General features: G+C 40.6%; 2 protein-coding genes across 3 annotated transcripts in view; one reads left to right on the top strand and one right to left on the bottom strand.

The window, feature by feature from the left end:
- LOC111245965 (chorion peroxidase-like) overlaps positions 1 to 23,404 on the bottom strand; it is a 94,670-nt gene that overhangs the window by 58,649 nt on the left and 12,617 nt on the right. The gene's annotated exons all lie outside the window — the stretch shown is intronic.
- On the top strand, positions 4,102 to 12,292 carry LOC111245967 (succinyl-CoA:glutarate CoA-transferase). The gene is made up of 5 exons (XM_022795029.2): positions 4,102 to 4,603; positions 4,882 to 5,388; positions 5,630 to 5,868; positions 6,064 to 6,472; positions 8,155 to 12,292. Exons 1-4 carry the CDS (start codon positions 4,427 to 4,429, stop codon positions 6,404 to 6,406), a joined length of 1,266 nt encoding a protein of 421 aa, XP_022650764.1. The 5' UTR covers positions 4,102 to 4,426; the 3' UTR covers positions 6,407 to 6,472; positions 8,155 to 12,292.

Raw genomic sequence — 23,404 nt, 5'->3', positions numbered from 1 at the left:
ATATTTATTCATATATTTATAGAATAATACTTTATTTAAATTACAAACTGGATTCTTAATCTTAGACACTTACGCTGTAATAACTCGAATTAATGCATCGTTCATATTCTTCTTACATTTTATTACTCTCTTCTTCTGTCTGAAAGCTTTCGTTATAGCAGCCGAGCTTCGACGACGACATCTGTTTCAGTATATCAAATTAATTCTAATTGATTTTAATAGCTATTTTTAAATTAGATTTGCTGATCTGTCACCGTCTTGTCTGGTTTGATGTCCGTGTTGCGCAGTACCCAAAAAAATGTCGGATATTTATTCATCGTATAGCAACTCACCATTGCCGCCGGTCCGTCTTATATAAGATTGTATAACGACAACAACACGTGCACGTTCAGCATCTCGGAGAGCAGAGGGTAACGTTATCGGTAAAACCTTAGTTGAGGCCTATTCTTTCGACGTCTTCTATCGTCTGCTTCTGCTGAGCAAAAAACACGCTCGCTAGGAGTTGCAGACGCAGCGGTTGGTGTAATAGACGCAGAATGAGAAAATTCCTTCTGCATTTCGGGTGATTCGATCGTGAGAGCCGTATTGGCATTTTAAAGACTTCGGTACGCCGGCGGCTGTATAAAGATACGGGGCAAGTGGAACGCTCGTTCGTGTCAGCCTACAATACAGCTGAAATCGCTTTAACCCGCCATATCGCCGCTGCGACGAATTGCAAGGTGGGATCTCGTGAGAAATTGGACAGAATCGACAAAAATAATAATCGATGAAGCTAGGCGGTATCGATGTCCGAGCATAGAGAGGCTGCGTTTCGTGCTGGAAGCCAGCCAGTTGCCTAATGGAATACCTAACGGCGATACTGGACTTAGAACTCGAAACATAGAGGCGAAGTAGATGTGTCTCGAGGTTCATGCGGCTGGCCGGCGAGTTTCTGGGGCATGATTTGCTTGCAGAGATCGGCCCATGGTACAGCTTTGAGGCCACAAGTATCTAAGGGAGGTATGTTTGCCTGAATCGTCCGTATATCGTGTCAGAGGAATGGGCGAGGCGTCTGAGCAGCTTGCTGAAATGTGACTCTACCTCAAGATTTTCAACAACAACAACATTATCAGACGTAAAGGTAGGTCTACCGCTTTTAACACTTCATTAGGGCAACTTGTGTACCGTGATTTGTCGTCTGGTAACATCTAGTTGGGAGGCGCAGCGTGGAACAGACCGTACGAAAGGCACTTCTCGATACCCTCGACATTGACGGAATGTAACAAAGTTCACGGCATCAACACTAGCGGACCAACAAAAGTCGGAAGTCGCCACTGAACGAAGTATTGCGGAAAAAAAATTGTAGGAAAAAAAACTCGTCCCTTTTTAAGACGGTGCGCTCTGCCACTTCGCTTCACAAGAACCATGGTTAATCCCCTTACAGTCGACAGAATCTCTAGTCTACTACGAACAAACGGACGTTTTTTCTCAGACGGGGTAGCGTGGTTAAGCACAGAAGTACATACGCAACTGCGAAATATGCCAATGTTAGTCGGTTACCGCGTACGCTTCACTTTATAACAGGCCATTTCAGTATGAAGGAAAATGTCGGTAGTAGGCTCCGTTCGCTGCCCGTGACTGCCTAGCGAGAGTAGATAGGCCAACTGGCTTCTCGCTTAAGGCACACTACCCCTTAATCGGAATGTCTGGAGTCGTGTGCAAACGACTTCTTCTTCGGTTGTTAGATGTGGGTGCCAGCAGTTCGGAAAAATGCTTAGTAAAGCAATTTGCCTGTGCATGCATGACATGCAGATTTACTCGCTAACGAAGTATGGGAACGTTTTGCCTGGTAAGCATGACCAGGACGTAACAAACCGCACATGCTAGAATAAGGACGCGTCGTCTGTCAACGGACCTATAAAAAAAAGATTTATGCGGACAAAAGCGTAGGACCAGCGGCTGAAGAGTTGTCGTCGTCCTCGACAGTTAACAAAGCATATTGCTGCGGTATATCAAATATATGTATGTGCTTTAATTTTTCTATGCAACATTTTGGGTATTTCACTCATCTTTTACAAGTTATACTGCTTATATATTCGTTTAGATTCGACATGAATAGCTGAAGGTACTAGGGCTGGCAAGCAAATTAGCCGACCTTGACACCGTTATCTTTTATGATGACGGATGTGGTCAACTAACACTAGATAAATGCGAAATTGTTTTGCCGGATCGGACGATCGGCAACTGACGAGAAGCAATCGACTGTCCGATGACCGAATTTCTCGCATTGCATTTATTACAGCAGTTAGTCTTTGCGCCGTGCCACCGCACGCTCAAGTCACTCGAGATTTGTTCGTAAAATGAACTGATGGTTACCTGTAACCTTCGCCGACGCCATAGTGACAGCCCCGTTTACGCTTCAAAGCTGCTTCCGCTGCTGCCAGCGGCACTGCAAGTGTTGTTGTTGAGTCCTTGTGTGGGTCCGACCGTCCCACAAGTCAATCAATGGGCTGGCTTTGAACAGCGAAGTTCATAGCGTCGTTACCACTAGATATAGTTTGAGTTCGAAATAAAAACATAAACAAGCTGTTCTATGAATGACTATGCTATCTGGCCAAATTCAGTTCACGCTCGCCTGTTTCCACAAAGGCACCCACACCTTCCCACACGCCCCCATCCATATCCGCCCATACACCTTCATGTTTCTTAAACTTCTCGTACGCATAACCTATATTGGACCCGAACAACAGAATCAAACATACTTAGAAAACCGTATATTGACAACGTTCCCTTGTATTATACTCACCGTTGCCGTTTTTCCCTGATGATCTAATATATATATATATATATATATATATATATATATATATATATATTTGGCCGTTACAAGCGAATCGGGAGGAATTTTCAAACTACGCGCAACCGGCAAACGAAGTTTTCGGGTAAGTACTCCACTCTTCTAGCAGCTGTTAGTGAGTCTACTCAGACTAAACTACTTCAAAATACAAAGGCAGGACCTTTCAGTCTCGAAAATTAGTGCTCAGTGCCTAATTGTTTTTGTTTTTTGAAGGCTACAGTGTTGAAGAAATGTATCGAAAATTAGTGAAGACTTAAATAACAATCCAATACGTCAATGGCGCAAAAGATTCAAGAACTGAGGCTGAAATATTGAAGATCAGCGAGGTGGTGGCCAGATGTCGGGACCCAAAAGACAGGAACGCATTGGCATGAGTGAAGAGGCTTTTCACTGCAGCAAAACTGAGATTTCGTAATTACACATTCATAAGTCAACTGCTAGAAATACGAAAGATTGATCCCTCACGAACTAACTTTAGAGCAAAATTTTTTAAAAATTTTTGTTTTCAAGGTCACAAAGTAATTTCGGAAGTATAATATTTCCTGCAGTGTATATATATATATATATATATACTTTTGATTTTGACTCAGGCAATTATTTCATTGGCAATTTTCTCGTTCTTTCACATTTAAGCTTAGGTCAAGCAAAACAGTCGCACGCAGTATTCTTACGATGAATAATTGGAAATAATTTCAGTCTCTTGACAATGGATCCTTCTGAAATTTTACCTGCGGTAATAGTCTAACATAGCATCCAACTGCTGATATCTAGCACGAGACCAACACGTTATCACTGCATATGTGGCGGGAACAAGCGTGTGTTTTTACGCGCTTCTTTTACACGTCCACAGGGTCGAAAAAGGTACACACAGACTATAGACAAGCTTTCCTTGTTACTGTATATGCACATACTATATATAGTAAAATAAACGAAAACGATTGTTTGAAAACCACTAAAAACCTTGGAGCCTACTTTATTGGTTTAAAACTCAATCTGCATAAGACGGCCGCATTGGCGATACGAAAGAGGAGGGTGCAGCGATCGCTGCGGCCCAGCAGAAGTCCCTATTTATGCAGTCAGTTGGCGGTGGCGTTACTGCGGTTAGCTGCGATACGTAGTACCAGCTCACAAAGCGCTAGCGGGGCATCGCCCGGAGCCCCGCGATTCAGCCGCTCAACGTCTATTATGGAGAAATCACAGGACGAGAGGCAAGAGTCGATGCCGGTAAATACTTTCGTTCGTCCGTATTGTTGCAGCTCTTCTAGAGAGATCTGTTTGAATAGAGGGCGTTGTCGTCAGGACATAATCGGCAAAGATCTTTTTACTATCTGTTGGCCTTAGACGCTTGGACGGCTATTGTATCCTAGTAAAGAATACTCGCCGCAGCAGTACACACATAACGTCTCCTATCTAGAAATGAGCATTGAACTAGCGGACTAATAATAGAGCGACTTGTATCGCTACGGCAGAATGTGCCACCAGTGATCCTAACTAGTGTTTTCGTGTTAGCTAAAGCTTGTGCAATACTATAGGGTTTCTTTCTTTTGTTCATTTCTCTATTATACTAAACAAGCTCACTAGTACATACAAATGTTTGCAAGAGGTAGTAACTTCGTACGGTGCGTGCGAGCTGGTCCACAAATTGTTCGAGGCCTCTGTTCACCGGTAAGTCCGCTGGATGGCGTTCGAATATTGGATATGAGCCGTATTCTGGCTGGACCATTTTGCACGATGCTACTCGGCGATCTCGGTGCGGAGGTGATCAAGGTAAGTAGGTGTCGCTTATATAAAGTACAAAAGCATTTCAAGCGAATCAAATGCATTGAAATAAGAATAATAAAAAAATAGCATATCGTCAATTTCTGTTATCGGTCTCAGAAGCTGCGCTCTCCTTTTATCGGTGCGGGTAAGTGACTGCCAACAAAGATATCTATCTCTTCAACTTTGTCGCTTTCTCTTATCGTCAAGCTCCACAGATATCGATGTTAAGTGAAAACATTGTTGTAATAACTAAAACGTGTGTGCATCATCCATATGTTTGCAAGGTGGAACGACCGAGGGGTGGTGACGAGACACGGAACTGGGGCCCTCCATTTGCTCACGGGGTGAGCTGTTATTTCCTTAGTGCTAATCGAAACAAAAAGAGCGTCGTCGTGGACTTCAAAAGCGAAACGGGTAAAGATGTTATCAGAAAACTGGCTGCCTCGTCCGATGTCCTCATCGAAAATTATCTGCCGGACGAACTCGAGCAACATGGAATCGGTTACGAAGCCTTAAGTAAGATCAATCCAAAATTAATCTATTTATCTCTGACTGGCTATGGCGGCTTTTGCAAATACAGGAATCGAGCTGGTTATGATGTGATTGCAGCCTCAATGGGAGGACTGATGCATATAACAGGTCCTGCCGATGGCAAACCGTGTAAGGTGGGTGTAGCAATGACGGACCTCGCAACTGGCCTATATGCCAAAGCTGCAATACTGACAGCATTACTGCAACGGGTGAAAACTGGTCGTGGACAAAAAATCGAATGTGATCTCCTCGCCAGCCAGGTATTGTGTTTTACAATCCAGGACCTATAAACGAATTCTGTTTTACAACTGCACGTATTACGTTAACAACTTTTCCGGGGGTAACAGTCTTCGCCTATTTTATATTTTGCCGAGCTATCCAAGGCGATTGCATTGAAAAGAAAGAAAAAAAACAAAATATGATTCAAGATATACGTTGAAATATATACATATTTGTTAGCATATTCTTTTACTAACAGGGTCTGTATATATTTCAACGCAGGTATCGTTATTAGTCAACATCGGTTCAAATTATCTTAACGCTGGGGTTGATGGCAAACGCTGGGGCACGTCGCACGCTAGCATAGTGCCATACAAAGCGTACCGAACAAAAGATGGTTACATAACTATTGGAGCAGGTAGCGACAAGCAGTTCGAGGTAGTCTGCCGTCGACTTCGATTAGATTCTCTCATTAATGATGAACGTTTCATCAGCAACACCGTTCGAGTAGCCAATCGTAGGTAAGAGCTACCCTTATACTGATATATATTAGCCTTTATACTGTTGAACGCATAAATGCTTTACAATGTCAGCTGTTTAGCCGTATCTACCGTTTCTTACATCTATTTGATGGTGTAAAGCACTTGTACAATAGCTCTAGACTTTGTGCGAGTAGAAATAAGTGAGCGTGTTATTTATTTGATGGTAAATTCCAGAGAACTCGACGCAATAATTCAAAACCGTTTTTCGGAGAAGACTAATGAAGAATGGCTAGATGTCCTCGAAGGGTGCGGAGTTCCTTATGGACCGATAAACTCAATAAAAGATGTCTTTGAAGATGCGGCCATCGCCGAACGAATGGTAACCATAGTAAAGCATCCGTGCGGAGATGAGGTAAAAGTCATCGGGCCGGCCGTTCGCTTTAGCGACTCAGTTAATGAGGTACGATCAGCACCACCGCATTTAGGTGAGCACACCCTCGAGGTGCTGTCTGAATTCTACAGTGAAGAAGATCTTGAAAAGCTGATCACGGCAAACATAGTCGAACTGAAGAAGTGATCGACACTGCCACTCTCTTCTGTCTTTCACTACACTGGAAGGACGAGAGCATCCCCCTTTACGACGGTAATTTTTGTCACTGGATGACCCTAGGAGCATGTAACCGGGTGGGAGTTCTTGCTAACGGTGCCTGGTTTACTACAATTAGAAACATTATTTTGCACTAACAAGGTACTTGAACAAACCGTTATTGCCAAAGGGTTTCAACAAGTGTTATAGTTATCTGTGTTTAGCTTCTTCATTGCCAGTATGTCGGCTGTCGAAGCGTCTGTCTGGTAAAAACTAGGATAAGAAATGCAATAGACTTTGTTGTAATCAATCTTTATCACTTCGGGAACGCTCTTTTCTCACGCGTCATCAGCTTACGTAGGTGCTGCGCTGAATTTCAGCTGTGCACTTCACTCTGATGAAGTAGCCAAAATAAGAAACAGAACGTCATCCGAGACGGCTGGAGTGTAGAAAGCCTGTGTTAATATCAATTGTCCGCTCTCGCCTTGCCATTACCATTGGAACTAGTGTAGTTTACGCGGGTTTACCTATCTTCATCCGGATATTTGGACAAAACAGGAATATTTGTCCATTAATATCAATTAAATGTCATGTACATCCAATCTGTCTTCATTATGCCTACAACTGGCTAGCCGGAAGCTAGGACGCATTGCTGATAAGATATGTTTTGCGGTAGCTTCGGGGAGAGCATTGCAGTGAAGCGAGGGCAAGGACTCGAACGTTAGGAACGGAAGCCTATGCATTGGACAACTCTGGTTATCTATAGAATTTTGCCTTTCGTGTTTCTAGTTTCATCGGCTGTACGTTCTATCCTAGTCCATTGCAAAGTAAAACTATCATTGGAGAATAAATCATCTGGGTAGTTTTATAGTAAATCGTTCTCGCATCGTCAGACGTAATAGATCGAGTATTCACAAGAATTTATTTAGTATTGTATTAGCAAATACACCGAATTTGGATCCTTCAGCTTTATTTTTAACCCAGAATTTAATTATTACGACCTGCACATATATCCAATTACCCTAAATATGTTGATGCAGCATCCATAAACAACAAATAACCCCTATACTAGTGGTATTTATTAGTGATCATTTGAAGTGCAAGAAAAAAGGAAGAAGGGGAATCAGATACTTTTTCTGATCTATAACCTGTGCCACAAGCTGATTATGCAGATTTGTTTTTGTGTGGACCTGTAACACAATGTACGCCAGTGATATAATTGGAGCCGAAGATCTGTATTCACAGAGCCCTCATTTATCACTCTATAGAGCGAGCTGTGCGTTTTCGTTGCGAAGTCCATTTAGTTACTGATAAGGCAGAGCTAATCGGTAGAAGGCGTCTGCCCGCTGGTATCTTCTCTTGCTACTCGTCATCTTATAAAATTATAGGTTTCGTTGTGTGCATTAACTTCCTTCCCTCACCAGTTCAACCTTCACTAATCTAGATAGATAATTTAATTGCACGACGACAGTTATATATTATTCGACTTTTATTGCGTTCTGTTTCATTATTCTATATTTCGTCCATGGGACATCATTTATTTGACCAGAAAAATGCCGGTGCTAGACTAGCAGAAATTATTCCACTCTGACGATGTTAGTATTTTCTTCTGAAGCGTAGTAACTGGCATATCTCTCTCTCTCTCTCTCTATATATATAGATATATATATGTATTATATATATGTATATATATATATATATGTAAATATATTATATATACATGTGTGTTGGCTTTTCAGGTAACGGATTTCTCAAAGCACGGCTGAAACGAATTCGGTTGCGGAGGCAACCTCACTATGGCATTAGTGGCAGCTTTTACGAAATTCGAATCTCGGGTCATCTTCGCTGGGGCTACAGAACTTGATCTGTAGTCTTTTTGCTTTCATTCATGATTCGTACGTGTAAACCCGTATATATATATAACGGCTTAATTTATGGTCGTGAAATTACTTTAACCATACACTGATTATTGTTAGCCATCACTGAGAGATGTATGGCAAAAACAATTCGCTCTGTGCTGTCGTGGTCGAGTACAAATGGCTTAGCTTATGCTATATGTGGCTAATTAATAACGGTAGGCAACGTGTGTTTGTACATACGAAAAACGCAAATACTTGCCCTCGGTTCCGTTCTCCTTCCGACCGACCGACAAATGTTTACTGTGTATTTGACAGTCGATCGATACGAGTACAGCAAATCAAAAACAATAGATAGAACATGTGCGTTGGGTAAGGAAGAAGAATGACAAACCTCCAGGTGTGTTTTACGAGTGGATCGCTTCGCCTCGTTGGATTTTCGTCTCGTCTGTAGTGGCTCAAGGGATATTCAATCTCCACGGCCGACCGTAGGCAGAAATAGGGTAAAGGTTCGATAGTGGCTTACTGCCATGACCAAACGATTGAACAACACCGGAGCGGCAATCGTTACGTGAACAGAAAAAAATTTACTTTGCTATTGAATACAATGTAACGGTATATCTACGGGGACGTAGTAGTGTTGGGTAACCCATCTTTTTCATTTACCCTCAGCCAATGCCCTGATTAGGGTCCGACTGCATAGAGTATGACGCCTACCGATTTTTGTATACATGCAATATCCCGCATTGTTGCACACCGTTATACAATTGATATAAAAAAAACGTTGTAAAAGCTCACAAGTCGAGTAAACTCGTTCGATTCCAGTTCGCCTGAACTATCTGAAGTAACTAGAATCTGCAGTTTAATTCAGACTAGATGAGGACTGTTTTCTCATTGGGACTATACATAGGTAATGTACGTTGTAATCCAAACAAAGGGTAGGAAAATTCCCTTGTTATGAAGGAAAAGCACATTGCATTGGGTGGATAATAATAATATAACGCGATACATTGATTGTACTGTTACGATATGCCCTTAGGATTTAGCAGGCATGTGTGTGTGTGTGTGTATTTGGCAACTTTTTAAGAACAATAAAGTCAAATGTAATTCTGACACGTACAAAACGGAGTCTTCTTGTCTCCTTCAGCGGAGCTAGCTGACCGCTGCCATCCGTGCACACACAAAAGGTACTTTATGCGAATGCGCGTTATGTCAGGTGTTGTAAATTTTGTCAGATAGCACAGCACAGTATCGTAGGGTGATAGGCTTGTCACAGAAACTTCGCTTCGCGCGAAGCGATTTCTTCACGGGGAAACGGACTCAGTCTGTAAAACGTATGCTATATAATAGCGTGCGTTACTCAGCTCTTCTTTGCAGATACAAATTTAAATACTATTGTAGAAGTTTTTACCGTAACAACAAGCCATACGGACGATTTCTTATCCTACGATAAGGTAGAAGTTTGTTCTGAAATTTTGTTACATTAAGAACCTTGGGCTTGTTAAGCTGGTAAGTACAAATCTGCTTTGATAATCATCATGTACCTTTTCATCTCTGCCATAAAATTATCATTGACGTTCTTCTATCGTCGTCTCTAACACTTATCGCTATCATCGGCAATACGAAGTGGTGATGAGGCCAGACTGACGATGACACACGACTCGACAAGCATCTGCCACTTTCGTAATATGTGGCAGATTTAACACGAACAGATGTATAAACAGTTTGTATCTAGAAACATGTGCTTATTATTACGTATAAACAGTTAAATAATGCTGACAGGGAGAGATATGTCCAGAGTACGCATCCCACACTGGCAATATAAATACATCAAAATAGCAGCAACGACTATAGAAAGTCGAACTCATGTTTAATATCCTTGGAGAAAGTACTACTCGTTGCTAAAAGCAACAATGCTGGATTGAAGTGCATATGTGTACTTTGTACACAAGTTCACTGTGATCTCTTAGCAATAGCACCGTAGTAATTATCTTGATCCCTTTAGATTAGCAACATCAATCCTTTGGTGTGTTAAAAGATATTCATTCAAGCAAATATTTCAAACAAGCGCAGATGCATGTGTGCAGCCATTGCATAAGATTTACCAGTTTCACTATTTTTAGCTCACCTTGCATCTATTCGGCTTTACAGGCAGAAAGAGCATCCCGTACATGATGATGCCCTCGTGCCTTATTAGGTTGTGCTATATTGGACCAGCTCACTATATTGAAACGACGAGCCGTCGTACATCGACACACAGCTATATAGCTAGCTGGATCTATAGATGTACAAAAAATCGAAATCGGCTAGATGGAACGATACGAGACGAATCGGCCCGGAGCAGGCCATTCATCAGGAAAGCTACTCGGCGTCTTCCTCAACGATATCGTTACTAGTAGAGAGGAAGAACAGCGGTAGAAGCGAGATGAATCAGGCCAGCAGATTCGTATACATACTACATGAGCTAGTACCACATCTCATGAATACATGTTGTTTCATTGGGTTAAAAGAAATCTTACCGTAGCAAATTGTGAAGCAAAGACAAATGTAAGAGGCCATCATAAGCGATGATAATGTTGTGGGTATCCTATAAAGAACGTTGCTACTCATATGGTACAGCCCTCTCCGACGTGTACGAGAGGTGAATAGCCATCGTAGCAAAATAGACATATTTATATCGCAAATTCAGTGATCTTGTTGTTCGGTTACAAGATTGGTAAGTGGTAGAAATGAAATTTACTCAGAACTTAATTGATATAATGGTTATAACTGTTAGAACGTAACGGCTGCAATTTGCCAGAGCGTCCGCAACATTCCGTCGTCTTCCTTAAAATCCGACCGCCAGCTGATCAAATGAAGACTACAGGTAGCTGTCTTAAAAATATGGACACAATGTAAATTTTAGCTGAGCATATAATCGCAAAGTAATCTATTATAGAATGTATAACCTATCCTCTTGGTGCAGGTGTTGAAATTGCGACGATTTGTGAACTTATGCTAAGTGCTGTGGTGTTTTGCGGCATAAACTTTATGTTCAAGGTACCTTAACAGGAGAAGTAGTCCTCGGGTCTACGGACCGGACAGGTTGTTTCATAAGGCCTCTTCGTCCAACTTGGTTGTTTGAAAAAGTCTCACAAATGTAGGGTAGAACGTGTATTTTGTCCTGTTAAAAATAAAACGCTACACCTTCATTAAGGTTCTTCCGAATGCGTAGTAGAATAGGGCTATGCAGTAAATTAAACCATGTATTACTTTTAGGATACCCTATATTTACGAAAAGCAGCAACTGCATCGATGTAGAATAACAAAAAAAAAAACGGAAACAAGCAACTTATGTTGGACCGACACATAACGCCGTTATACAGAATATCTAGAAGACCAACAAAAAACAGTGACATTCTTCGAAACAGAAGCTTACATTTTTCCTTTTCCGTGACTCGTTAATAAAAAGTCCCGTCTAATGGTAGTGCCCCGCCTTGGGGATTAGTTGCCGTGGTCGACGAGAATCGCTCTTGACAGCATCAACAAGCAGGGGCACCTTTTTACGTTCACTAATTATGTTCCAAATTGCTGGCCCATTTTCCCTTTCCGAAATTCTCTCTATGCGATAGTGATCTTTTTATCGACGGCGATGACGATGCTGTTGTTGCTAACTATCTTCGGATGTAGGCGGAGATAAATCGCTACAAGCCCGAGCGAGTTCATATGTGACAATTCAATGGTCGACAAGAAAGCAAACAATTACGTACTTGAGTGTACAATGATTTAGTTATGTATGTTTCCATCGATTGCCAACTCAGCTACCTCACTTATTTGTTGCCCCGTTATGCCTCGATGTTGCTATCTGCCACTGAAGTGCTAAAGGTCACATGTTTGTTTCAAATCAGTCGAGCTCGCAGTATCTGCGACTGGGCAACTTCAGCCATAACAAGCATAGCACTTGCCGTACTGTCCTTTATACACATATTACCGTTCTGGTGTAATTACATAAAGAATCTATAGCCGTTTCGTTAAAAACAGATTATCTCTGCCTTTTACTTTCTAAAGTAGTCTTGTTAAGACGACGTCTTATTAGTGACGAAATTATAGCGATAAGAGATTTAGGCTTTTCGCTGTAGCTAGCCATGAGTCATATAATGAATAGAACTTTGATGAAACATATGCTCACGAATAGTACTTACTAATATATATAACAATAATACATTGGAAGTAACGAACTTGAGCAATAACGATGATCCTCCTAATAACATTGTTACAGCATATATTTGTCGACGTAACAACGTTGATGATTGTCATTTATCTACAAACGTATTTGTAGAGGACGCGACATATTTCAAAGGGTCGATCTACGTTACTGTGTGCCGTTATGATCTGTGTTTCGTAGACGATAGTTTCATGACGGTTCCCTCAAAGAAAAACTAATGTGTCATCTAGCAATTCAAGGTAACGTTGGCCAAAAAAACATTAACATCTGAATTGTAAGTACACATAGATGTGGCGAATAATGAGATAGTTGTAGGCCTATGATAATTATGACAACGGTCATGGTGGTGGTAATGAAGTGGAGAATAAATCTACTCACTTCTATTCATTCGGTAGTCTAACCTGGACAAACAATCAGAAGACGTCACCTGCCGGTGTCTGTTGTCCCATTAACCTTGCCTCACTAACCTTGCCCTACTGAGATATGCTTAGGGAGCGAAAAGACATCTGTCAGACACTACGGGTACGCTCTGGATACGTAACTAGCCGCTACGTTTGTTGGGCCTTCAGCAGCAGAGAAGTTAAATAGGCAAACACTTCGCCACTGCAAAATCAATAAAACAAGGGCTATTTGATGGAATATCGACACGCACGATCGCTGAGTTAGTGCCAGCGACTTATTTGCGTGATAACTTACGCCCGGCTTTTTTGAAACCAGTAAACTTTCACTAATCGAAGTTAATCAAATCTTACCTAGGCGTAGTTTGAAGTGTTAGATATCAGTTTACTGTATACCTTAAGTTAGGAATAAGATTATGCTAAATGCTATTGAACTAAAGCCTTACCGGGTGGGAGGGAAGACAAATAGCTTTTTGATCGTCCTTTTCCGCCTTTGTGTCAACTCTAGTTGTAGAACGTTACAACGTCGTGCAACAAAAATTTGCATTGTTATGCTTTAAGGTGATATCCAGCTTGAAACAGGCCAACATTAGGACTCTGCTGTCCACGTCTTCCTTTTTAGCAGATTTCACATTTTCTAGTTCAATGCCGATCTGAACCACATTAACATACTCTTTTATTTTTTTTAATTTAAATATATGGCATCATTAACATTACCAAATTCAGCGGCAGTTCAGTATCCAACCAATCAACAGGCAAAGCATCATTACGATTCGTGCTATAACAATTGAAACTATATTTTTAAGAGCTTTGGACTTGAAATAGCTATAGGCCAGCCTACAAGAGAACGGTGCATCGGAGCTAAAAGCAACAATAAAAGCCCCTTGATCTGACGATAAAGACTTCGATGAGTGGCACTTTTGAAGAAGCTAAATATTCGGGAACGAATACATACATAATATAATTCACTTAAGGCTTAAATAGATTGTACGCTAAGAAATAGCAAAGTAATGCCCATATGTATATATGTAACCCTTTCTGTTTTCTAACGGAACTTCTTGCCGTCATTACCCGGGTTCCATATATATTTACGTTAATAACCTCGCCCTTTACAGAATAGTGCTGCGATAACGAGCTTCACTGCGTTGTTGGTGCTCGTTGCATTGTGTTGCCGCCCAGCTACATACATGCCACTTACTGCACGTCTTAGCCGCCTTCAGGGAATACTTCAGGGTTGAAGTTCAGTTCCTTTTAAGGAAATCGCAGTTTTTGTAAAGTAATAGCCGTGAATAAAAATGCATTCGTTTCCCGAATGATCCAGCACAGTCGATAATAGACCAACATTTGCGTGGATTCGTAACTCTTTCACTCTGGTAAAAAAAAGAGCAAAATTGTCTCGTTCACTGAATTGATAAACCTAACTGATACTCGACGATCGTTTTATCATACAGTATCTACCTGTCCAGCTTCAAAACAAAAGTTGTGAAGTCGTAACGAGGCAATGATATATACTGCTAAAAGCTGTGTCAGCAAATACCCCCAGCCAATGCTGTTTGGTAAAGCAACAAACGAAGTAGCACCTGAGCATACGAGAAGCGTATGATCTTCTTGCTTGTTGATGACAGACAAATCCTCGTCCCAGAAAAGTATGCAATACGAGCACTACGAATCAATAGGGCGTCAAAAGCCGCTATCTTGTTTTTTATTTATTTTTTTCTAAAAACGGCAGTGGATGATTATGGAAGACTTCGTCGATACGAGGATAATATTATGTGCTTTGATTGGCTACAGGTTTACTTTACCTAAAAAAGGACAGACTTTTAGTTACTTCCCCTGTTTATGTGGAAGAACTTTCACAGTCACCGCTTTTTCAATTGCTTCAAAAACCAACAATAAGGGTTGCTCTGCTGGGTCTGCGTAAGGATTTCTCTAACAGACCTATGAACATGTAGAGTCGCCATGTTAAGTTTTTCATTAAGTTTTTCGTTGTCCATGAGTTTTCTCTATCATCTGTGAACGCTAAAGATTCTGCCCATATTTGGTCAGTAACATGCTTGCTTCTAGCTATAGTTAGTGGGACGGCATTTTCAACGAAATACACATTAGCTATCCATACCATGACGCCCCCTAGCCGTGTGTTATCACGTGGCAATGACGCCTGGTTAGAACGTCCAGACATATACAGACGACGTCAGTATTTCTATCTTCATCGTTGCCCCTCAGTTACATTTATTGCCCGACGCTGATTACAAAGAAATCGCGGTAGATGATCATTAACTAGCTGCGCTGACAACAATGTTGTACGATAACGAAGATCGACAAACCGACGTTACCTAAATGATATCTTCAAAGCTCTACGAAAATTTGAATATGACGTTCTCAGCTGATCGAAGTCCAAAATTCGAAAGTCGCTTGACGCTATCGGCTCAAAATATCTAGTGTTACTAAAGAGAAAAGATTACTGCAGTATATTTGTTAAAAATTTTCTTATAATTTTGATTGAGTGAGCCCATAACAATTAATCTACGTATGGTGAAGTTATTTGAGCCAAACGAAAGGCTATAATCGGCCACCATTACTGATTTCAAGTCAGTCATTCAACAATGCGTCGCCTTTTCCTATAAAGAGCTATGTTTATGGCTGGAAAAAGACTGTATTTTATAATAGTTTACTGCAAAATTAGGCCGATTAAAGATTGTAGTTTAGGGCCTTGTAAAGTTCTGTTGCACACTCTTGAATCGACTTCTGAACACTAACAGCATACGCATTATTCTTCAAGGACAAATAAGCCTCCTAGTGGGTATGTACGACTTTTATCCGTAATCGTGACTATTCACGATATGTGAGACAATTATCGATAGTCTAGTTCTGTCCGAACGATGCGATGACCCAATTAAATATTTTAGGCTTCTTTTGAAAGCAAACAAATAAACGGGAGCAACGATACTTGGTACAACAAGTGTGAGCTTAACATGCACGTTCCTGCTAATGTGACTCCTCTATGGTCCTCTCGATTTTTCCCTACGATCCGCACCCACGACGTCCGGCTTCACGGTGACCCATATAGTCCTTAGGTGCAATGTAATAATTTCTACAAAACGTGACCTGGTTTCAGATTATTTTTGCAAATGTAGCTACGAAATATAGAATTTCTCGTTATTTTGCTTCTTCATCGAAATATAGTCAAAAATCAATTTACCGAATTGTTCCGTATTTCTGACATTTTGAATTGTTATTCTGTTACGTTAAAGAAGGAAGTAGACACCGAAAACCTGTTTTTCTATAACCCCAGCTTCCCTCATGCCTTTATTGTCTAATAATATCTTGCCCATTTCGTATTTAACCCACTCGATAACGAACGCCGATATCAAATTTAACTGCTTTTCTTACTGAGTACATTTATAATAATGATATCGCATAGCTTTTAGACGATACGCCCAAACAACGGGGCTATCACCAGTGACGAGAAAAAAGCAGCGGCATTCGTCTCAATATCTGATCGAAAACCAACTGAGTCTAGCAGTCTCCCACCCGACCAAGATCCCTAACAACCTGTAAGATCTGCGAAATAAGCATCTGATCTGAATGTCCGTTACAGCCTATTAGGGCAGCTCTAGAAACGGTAACAAACCAATGTTGCTCTGACGACGGTCGCCATTACAACTGTTAGATAAAAGGAGTGTGTAGCTCTCCCCGTAGTTGTTCAATGGAAATCTAGGCGTTTAGATGTTTACATGAGATACCAGGTAGACATACAGAGAAACCGTTGCTAAATTCTATAACAGAACGATCGCCGTCGTATCGGTTTGCAGATAGGAAAGAATGTCTAGCTTAACGGTTTATTACAGCTCAATTTATTCAGTGCCTACTACTCCTGTAACTGTGTAGCCATGCGTATCTTATGCCGTCGAAAAAAAAAAGAAAAAATGTTTATACTATGAAATATTGTCACTGAATTAAATATGCGCCATCTTAATTTACGACCCGTTTTGATTTTTTTGCTAACATTTGTGAAAAATTGTGCGTCCTCCACTGAAACTTAATTGATATCATTAGCAAAAATCGGCAAGATGGGATACGTAACAATTTTTTGCTGGGTAGCTAAAGATGCATGTCGTCTGGCGTTGTCATAGTGAAAGACGGCGCCCTCGTTCACTGGTTCCATTCAATTTTTATCAATGGCTACTTGTTGCAATCTTGGTGGTACGCCTATCTTCAAAGTGCTTCATGCTATGCCTGAGTAAAGGTACTCTAATAATGTCAGCACATCTGTTACTATCGAATTCCAGTTACATCAACGGAGATTTGCGATTTGCCTGACTTATGGAGTCCAGTTCGAAGAACGGTTAACACTTTCTTGATGACCTAATTTATAGTAAACGGAAAAGACTTTATAAGATGCCGCTGCTGTCTTAGTCACCAGACGTTAATATTACCCAACTGAACCGTTTGTCTGTAGCAAACGAAAGGCCCATTTATCTGCACTGTAAAATCTAACCCAGTGTCCGACAACCTTGCCTACATAGATCGAACAACAATATGTCATTATCATCAAAGGTAATTGCCGGTTTTTAAAGCCTTGAGGGGAGCAGGGCGGTGAAATCCGCTAGTTGTTTTGTAAAGTTTCAAAATAGACAGCGGAAATTTAGTCGTTTGTGCTACACTTTTGTGGTAATCGACGAGATGAAATCATTTCGCTGACCTTCAAACCATGTGACATAACTACGCTCGACTTTTTTTTTTAAAAGTATCTAAAAGCAAAATGTGCTATGGACAGTGGACAGTTTTAAGGGAAATAGCCGTTGTACCATTCTAGAGATATGTAAGCTTAGATGGATACGAAAAAAGTAAGGAAGAACTGTGTGAAGCATGAAGAAGGTCAAAAAAGCTTAACTTATTGATGTTTTACGTCAGCAAAGTCTTAAATATAAAAAAAAAATGTATTATGAATGAAGATCTGGAGAGTTACATTCGGTTTTTTCTTATTGGCATGGTCTTGACGTTCCTCCCGATAAGGGGCAGGGGGTCTAGAGCGTATTTTTTTTTGCTCAAAATGGCCTTTGCTCGTTGTAAACTATGCAATTCGTGTCTCGATATGGCTTGAGATATGAATAATTTGATTTTTACATTCAAAGCTGCGTTAGCATTACGACTGATAACTCTACACGAAACAGATATTCCAATATTATACATTTGTTTATTTTACGTTGCACGAAGATAACGATTCTAAAATACCTGTTTTACCTTGCGATTCGGTGTGTATCTATCAGCGATTTGTATTCTTCGGTTAATGCTCAATATTTTCTGTATATTTCGAGAGTTTAACACGAGCGTAAACATTTGCTGACTCCCGTTGTCCGCTGTGTGATCTAATTCTATTGAAAGCAATGCTGAAGGTATCACTGAAAAGCTTCCAAGAAAAAAAGACGCCAAAAAATAACAATCATAAGTCAAAAATAAACTGAAAGTAAGTACTGAGTAGAACAATGACGGCGTTTGCAAGCAGGGCCGCTTTAATGAATTGTTTGTTCGTAGCAACTCGCCTAACAGCTTCGGCTCTCAGGTTATATTTGAAAAGCCGATCGGTCGACAACTGGACGATTTTTATCGCAGTGTCCTTTCCAAATCTTCATTCTCCTTCATACGACCTATTCTAAGACCATAGACCAGGTACTGCTTAGACCAAGTGTTATTGGCCCGTCAGCGTCAGGTCTATGGTGTCAGCTTAGAATCTAGATAACAATGACACATATTGTACTGTATTTACTGCGGTGGGCTTAAATTGACTGCAGTTTAGGCAACTGCTACAGAGCAAAAGCTTCCTCTGTATGTTCGACTCTTTATATATGCTGCTATGATTATATATGCTAGACAAACGGGTCAGAGTAATCTGTTCATGCTGTGATAATTTCTTTGAAAATTACTTATAAACATCTTGCCGATTTTGCAAGATGCACCGTTCAATACTGTTCAGCTCAAACATGTTGGGACTAAACAAATATGCCAGAACACTTCATTCGGTTAACTGGTAGGCTTATAACCATCATTATTGCAATGGTTGTATCTCCGTTCAGATCGCGTTAACTATTATAATAAGCTTAGACTTGATACTTATCATTCATTAAGAGGCATTTTTTAGTTTTTAAACGGGGAGCAGGAACTGCTCACATTTTTTGCGAGGTCGGTTTGTCTATATTTACGACTCATTTATTACCTCGGCAACGCTCATTCGCCAGGATGTCTTCATCCGACAGTTGGAATACCCTAGCGTCCAATGTAATTAACTTCACACTGCGCTATGTAGACTACAGCGATGCAGCGTGTACGGGAGCATGTCGAACAGGATTCCACTGATCATAAAGCTGACTAGCGAATAGCTCTTCGGAGCCGTCAGGGCTACCCCGCACGAGCCCGTCGTGACACGGCCACGATTTCGTTTATCATAGAAGCGCACGCAAAGGTTGCGGCTGTCCACTCTGTCCATTATAGTGGATCTACCTCCTCTATCCCCAGCAGCAAATCCTCAGATTTGTCGTCGACGGAGTAAAGGGTGCATTTTCATGGCTTTCTTCTGCAAGCCGGTACACAACACAGACGTGCTGTAGCTTTAGCCTGTATCCTCTTGCCCGGGCGTACGGTTTTAAGTCTAGGTAACCCTGGCGGCAGGTTTGAATACGGAGGCCTTTGCTGATGCTGAAAAGATCTGTTAAGATATCCTTAGCACAATCCAATATAGTGCGGCTTCATTCAAGGTAAAGCCACTGATCCTTTATTCGTTCCGCAACACGCGTATCATCGTCGCCTGCCTTGTGCTACTAATTTATTTGCAATGATTGATACTTTGAGAATGGGATCCTTACTGGCGGGCATACGAGTCGAAGAATCCGCAACACGGCCTTCGAACCTCACATTGTCGACACAATCAGAGTGCATCATCCCAGTTAGGCTTGCCTTGTCAACCACAACTTCCGCCCACGGCCTTCGACATGCACTCCCCCAAAACAATGATAATAATTTGCGCTTGCAATTCATTCTCCTGAACAAAACGTTCAGTCAAGTCCGCTTAAAAGTTTTCCCACATCTTTCCCGCGCCAATTTTGAAATTGATTCAAGTCTGTAGCACTCTTTATAAATGTCGACGCCCCCTTTACAATTTGTTTATGTGGCCGTTCGCATTCCTTCGCAAGCTGCTGGTACCTCTCAGCCTATCACTTCGCGCCACCGATAATAACCACCATTGCACTTACACAGATGAAGTAGACTAGCACCTTTTTGTCGTAAGCCGGTAGGAATATAGGTATATAGATATGTATTTATGTCTGACCTTTTTCTTTTAGGTTTTTTCCATAGCCATATCTGAGCAAAATATGTTTGCCTCAAGTGCTATTTCTGACGGGATATACATTTTCAATATAATAATTATTCACTGCAGTTACATCTTCAATTTGGGATCTAAATCACTTACTAGTTTCTTCGAAATATTTTTTCTCGATCCGCAAATAGCTTTTTAACAATAAGCACAAGTTAACGGATATTTGTTGGTGTAAAACTAACTAAAGTGTAGTTGAGGTACACTGTGCACGGAAAATTCTAGCGGCATTATATTTTTGGCTAATAGCGGGTCAAAGGTTTAAAAGATATAGGGCTCAAGACGGCTAACAAGTATCGAAAAAGCGCAGAACGTCTTAAAAAGATTAACGGTTGTAACTTATCTGGACGACCCAATATGCAATTAACATTGTCCTCTTCAGAACGATTTTTAATTTTATCCAGGCATGTGAAAAATATTTTAGCTATTTTTTGAGCCTTTTAAATTAAAACTCCATTAAAAATCTTCCGGTTTGCTCCATGGTAACCTTTTTTTTGAATTTTTTTTCAGAGCCAGATAAAAACTGGCAAAAACTGGATCAGATGCAGATAACTTTTTCGCCGTAAAATTCCAAATAAACAGCCGTTTATGTTTTTTATTTCGATTCATTGATTAGGCTAACAGCTCGTAGTTGCGGATAAATGCAGAAATGTCCTATACTTAGTTGAACAATTCTGGCGTGTTAAAAACGTACGATAGATATATGTAGTCTATCCAGCTGCTATATGGATAATAATAATAATAATTGTGACAATCGAGAAGAGTTGATGATTTTGCCAAATATCAAAATAATATATATAATATGCGCGAAAAAGGTAATCGAAATGAATTGACTTTTGAATGAAGTTAGTTGAAATTTTGTGTCCTGGCCGAGCTGGTTCCCTTTAAAAGTCGGTCTACAAACAAAATAGGACCAATTATCTACCGTAGTAGACCTGCATACTATATCCATACGCATTTATCGCTATGTGACCTTCACCCACTGACCAACGGCCAAAAAGTACTCAAAAAGCAGTACGTATCCGTGAATTCATAGTGAGTAATAGGATTTATGTCGACCCAGATAGTCGTGCAGCAGAATTTTCGCTCGCATCTGAGGTTTACGCAATACTGAATGGGAATGCAGTAACTGTCTACAAGAGAATCAGTCAAGACGACAGAAAATCTGTCACGAACAAAACATTCGCCATCAGAAAAAGCATTAAACATGACTTTATGCGTAACATAGCGTTCGGATGTTTGTAACAACTAACGTGACTTGTAAAGCAGTTTATTTTAGGTCCCTGGCTGATTGAGGCGATTCGAAGTGTTCCGGTCCGTTTTGATTTGGAAAATGGGTATTAGCTGGAACTGCTCTAAATAGATATTATTGATTATAGGTTACTAGGCTTCGTTTACATTTAATATCATAGGTTCGTGACTATATAGTATCCAGCAAGCGTATGCCAAGTACCGTACGTTTCGTCAACGCAATGCCCAAAACGCGTCGTCACAAAACAGATCGTGAAATCTAAAACACTAAAGACTCGCTAGGGATAATCTATAAGACACAGTGTATGTTCTAAGTTGTAAACTAACACTTGAATCCGGTTAAATAAAGAATAACGTTCCTCGAAACCGAAAATTGGTCGAATAAAAATGTGCTGAATTAAAAAAATATCTAAATAAGTACCTTCTATTCCTTCTAAGCTGCACCGATTCGTCAGCAAGCTTAGTGGTAACACAAAGCTGATTATTACTCAGTAACTTAGTTCGAAGCAGATAAAGTTAATTTGAAGGCCGAAGACCAACGTCAGTATCACCATTCCTATGAAATCAACAGTATCGTCTCTACTCGTTTTAAATACTTACTGAGAGCTAACACAACGTTGACGTGCGATCATATTCATCATCACCACCGAGTTACATCAATGGCTCAGCTATCATATATCATGGTTACTAAAAAACAATGCAGCCATGATGAAAGCATGACTGTTCTTGAGAATATGTGTGTTTGTCCTCATGTCACATTGTATGACTGGGTCTCTGCGTGCATTTTTTCGTGTGCGGAGTCCTTGTTTACTTCCCAGGAAGGTCTACACTGTCGACCCTAAACCGGTCCTCCATGCTCCTATCTATATACACATCTCAACAGGAGTGTTTTGTTTACATATCAGAATTGTAATTGGTAAGCAACCATAGCTATACATGTACACTTGCACATGAGCAGTGGTCACGCAAGAAGGCACAACTTTCCCAAGTCAGTAGTAAAGGTGGCGATCAGATACAGAGGGAAAAAAATTCCAAACTCTAGTTTGGATGGGGTGTGCTGTGAGACGCTGATTGCGGCTAACTAGCTATCAAAAAAACAATTAAGGTTGACGTCTACTTCGGCCAGATGCAAATGGCAAATCTTGTCGTCGCGGCAGAATCAGAAGCCACATTAGTGATCATAATATTTGATAAGATTGCAGTAAAAGTTGCAAAAAAAAAAACATACATTTAAGTTTAGATGAGCTTTATCAGCATAGATGTATGAAATTAATTTTAAGTCAACTAAGTATTGTACTGATCGCCTTGTGTTAAAATACATTTGGAATAAATTTGCTAGCTTATGGCCGCTAAATAGACTCGAGTGATGGTTTAGGTGTGTGTTATTTATGTATTGGGATTAGTAAGCTACTTTATATAATAACAATGACAAACACGAATCAGAGACAACAACTGGTAAATTGGAATTAGTTTTTCTTAGCAAGCTGATCTCTTAAGCAGGTAACACGTAGGGTACTACAACGAGATCGTTATGGCCCATTGATCGTTGCGTTATAAACCGACACTGTACTCAATCGTCTGTGCTTATCTTCGTTTCGCCTAAATTGCTTGATCATTGCCAAGTAAAGTAAACAGACCAAAGCTTTTCCAAGTTTTTATTCGCGAGCACAAATCATCGCTGAATTTTGGCAACATTCTTTATTACCAGTGGGCCTTCCCTGAGCGGCCTTAGCCCAGTTAGTTACCTGAACCCAGTAAGCAGAAAAGCGTCATGTCAAATGGAACGAAATTGTAAGCAGTTTTTTTTTTGTCTAGGAGTGCCGCTGGCATTCGTGTCTTATTTCGTGTGGGAGTTTTTTTGTTTCTTTAGCCGTTTCGTTAGCGGAGTCTGGTTCGATCGCGATCGCTCTA

The sequence above is a fragment of the Varroa destructor genome, unplaced genomic scaffold (assembly GCF_002443255.2).
Source record: "Varroa destructor unplaced genomic scaffold, Vdes_3.0 BEIS01000002.1, whole genome shotgun sequence".
NCBI classification, from domain to species: domain Eukaryota; kingdom Metazoa; phylum Arthropoda; class Arachnida; order Mesostigmata; family Varroidae; genus Varroa; species Varroa destructor.
This window is presented reverse-complemented; position numbering and strand designations above follow the sequence as displayed.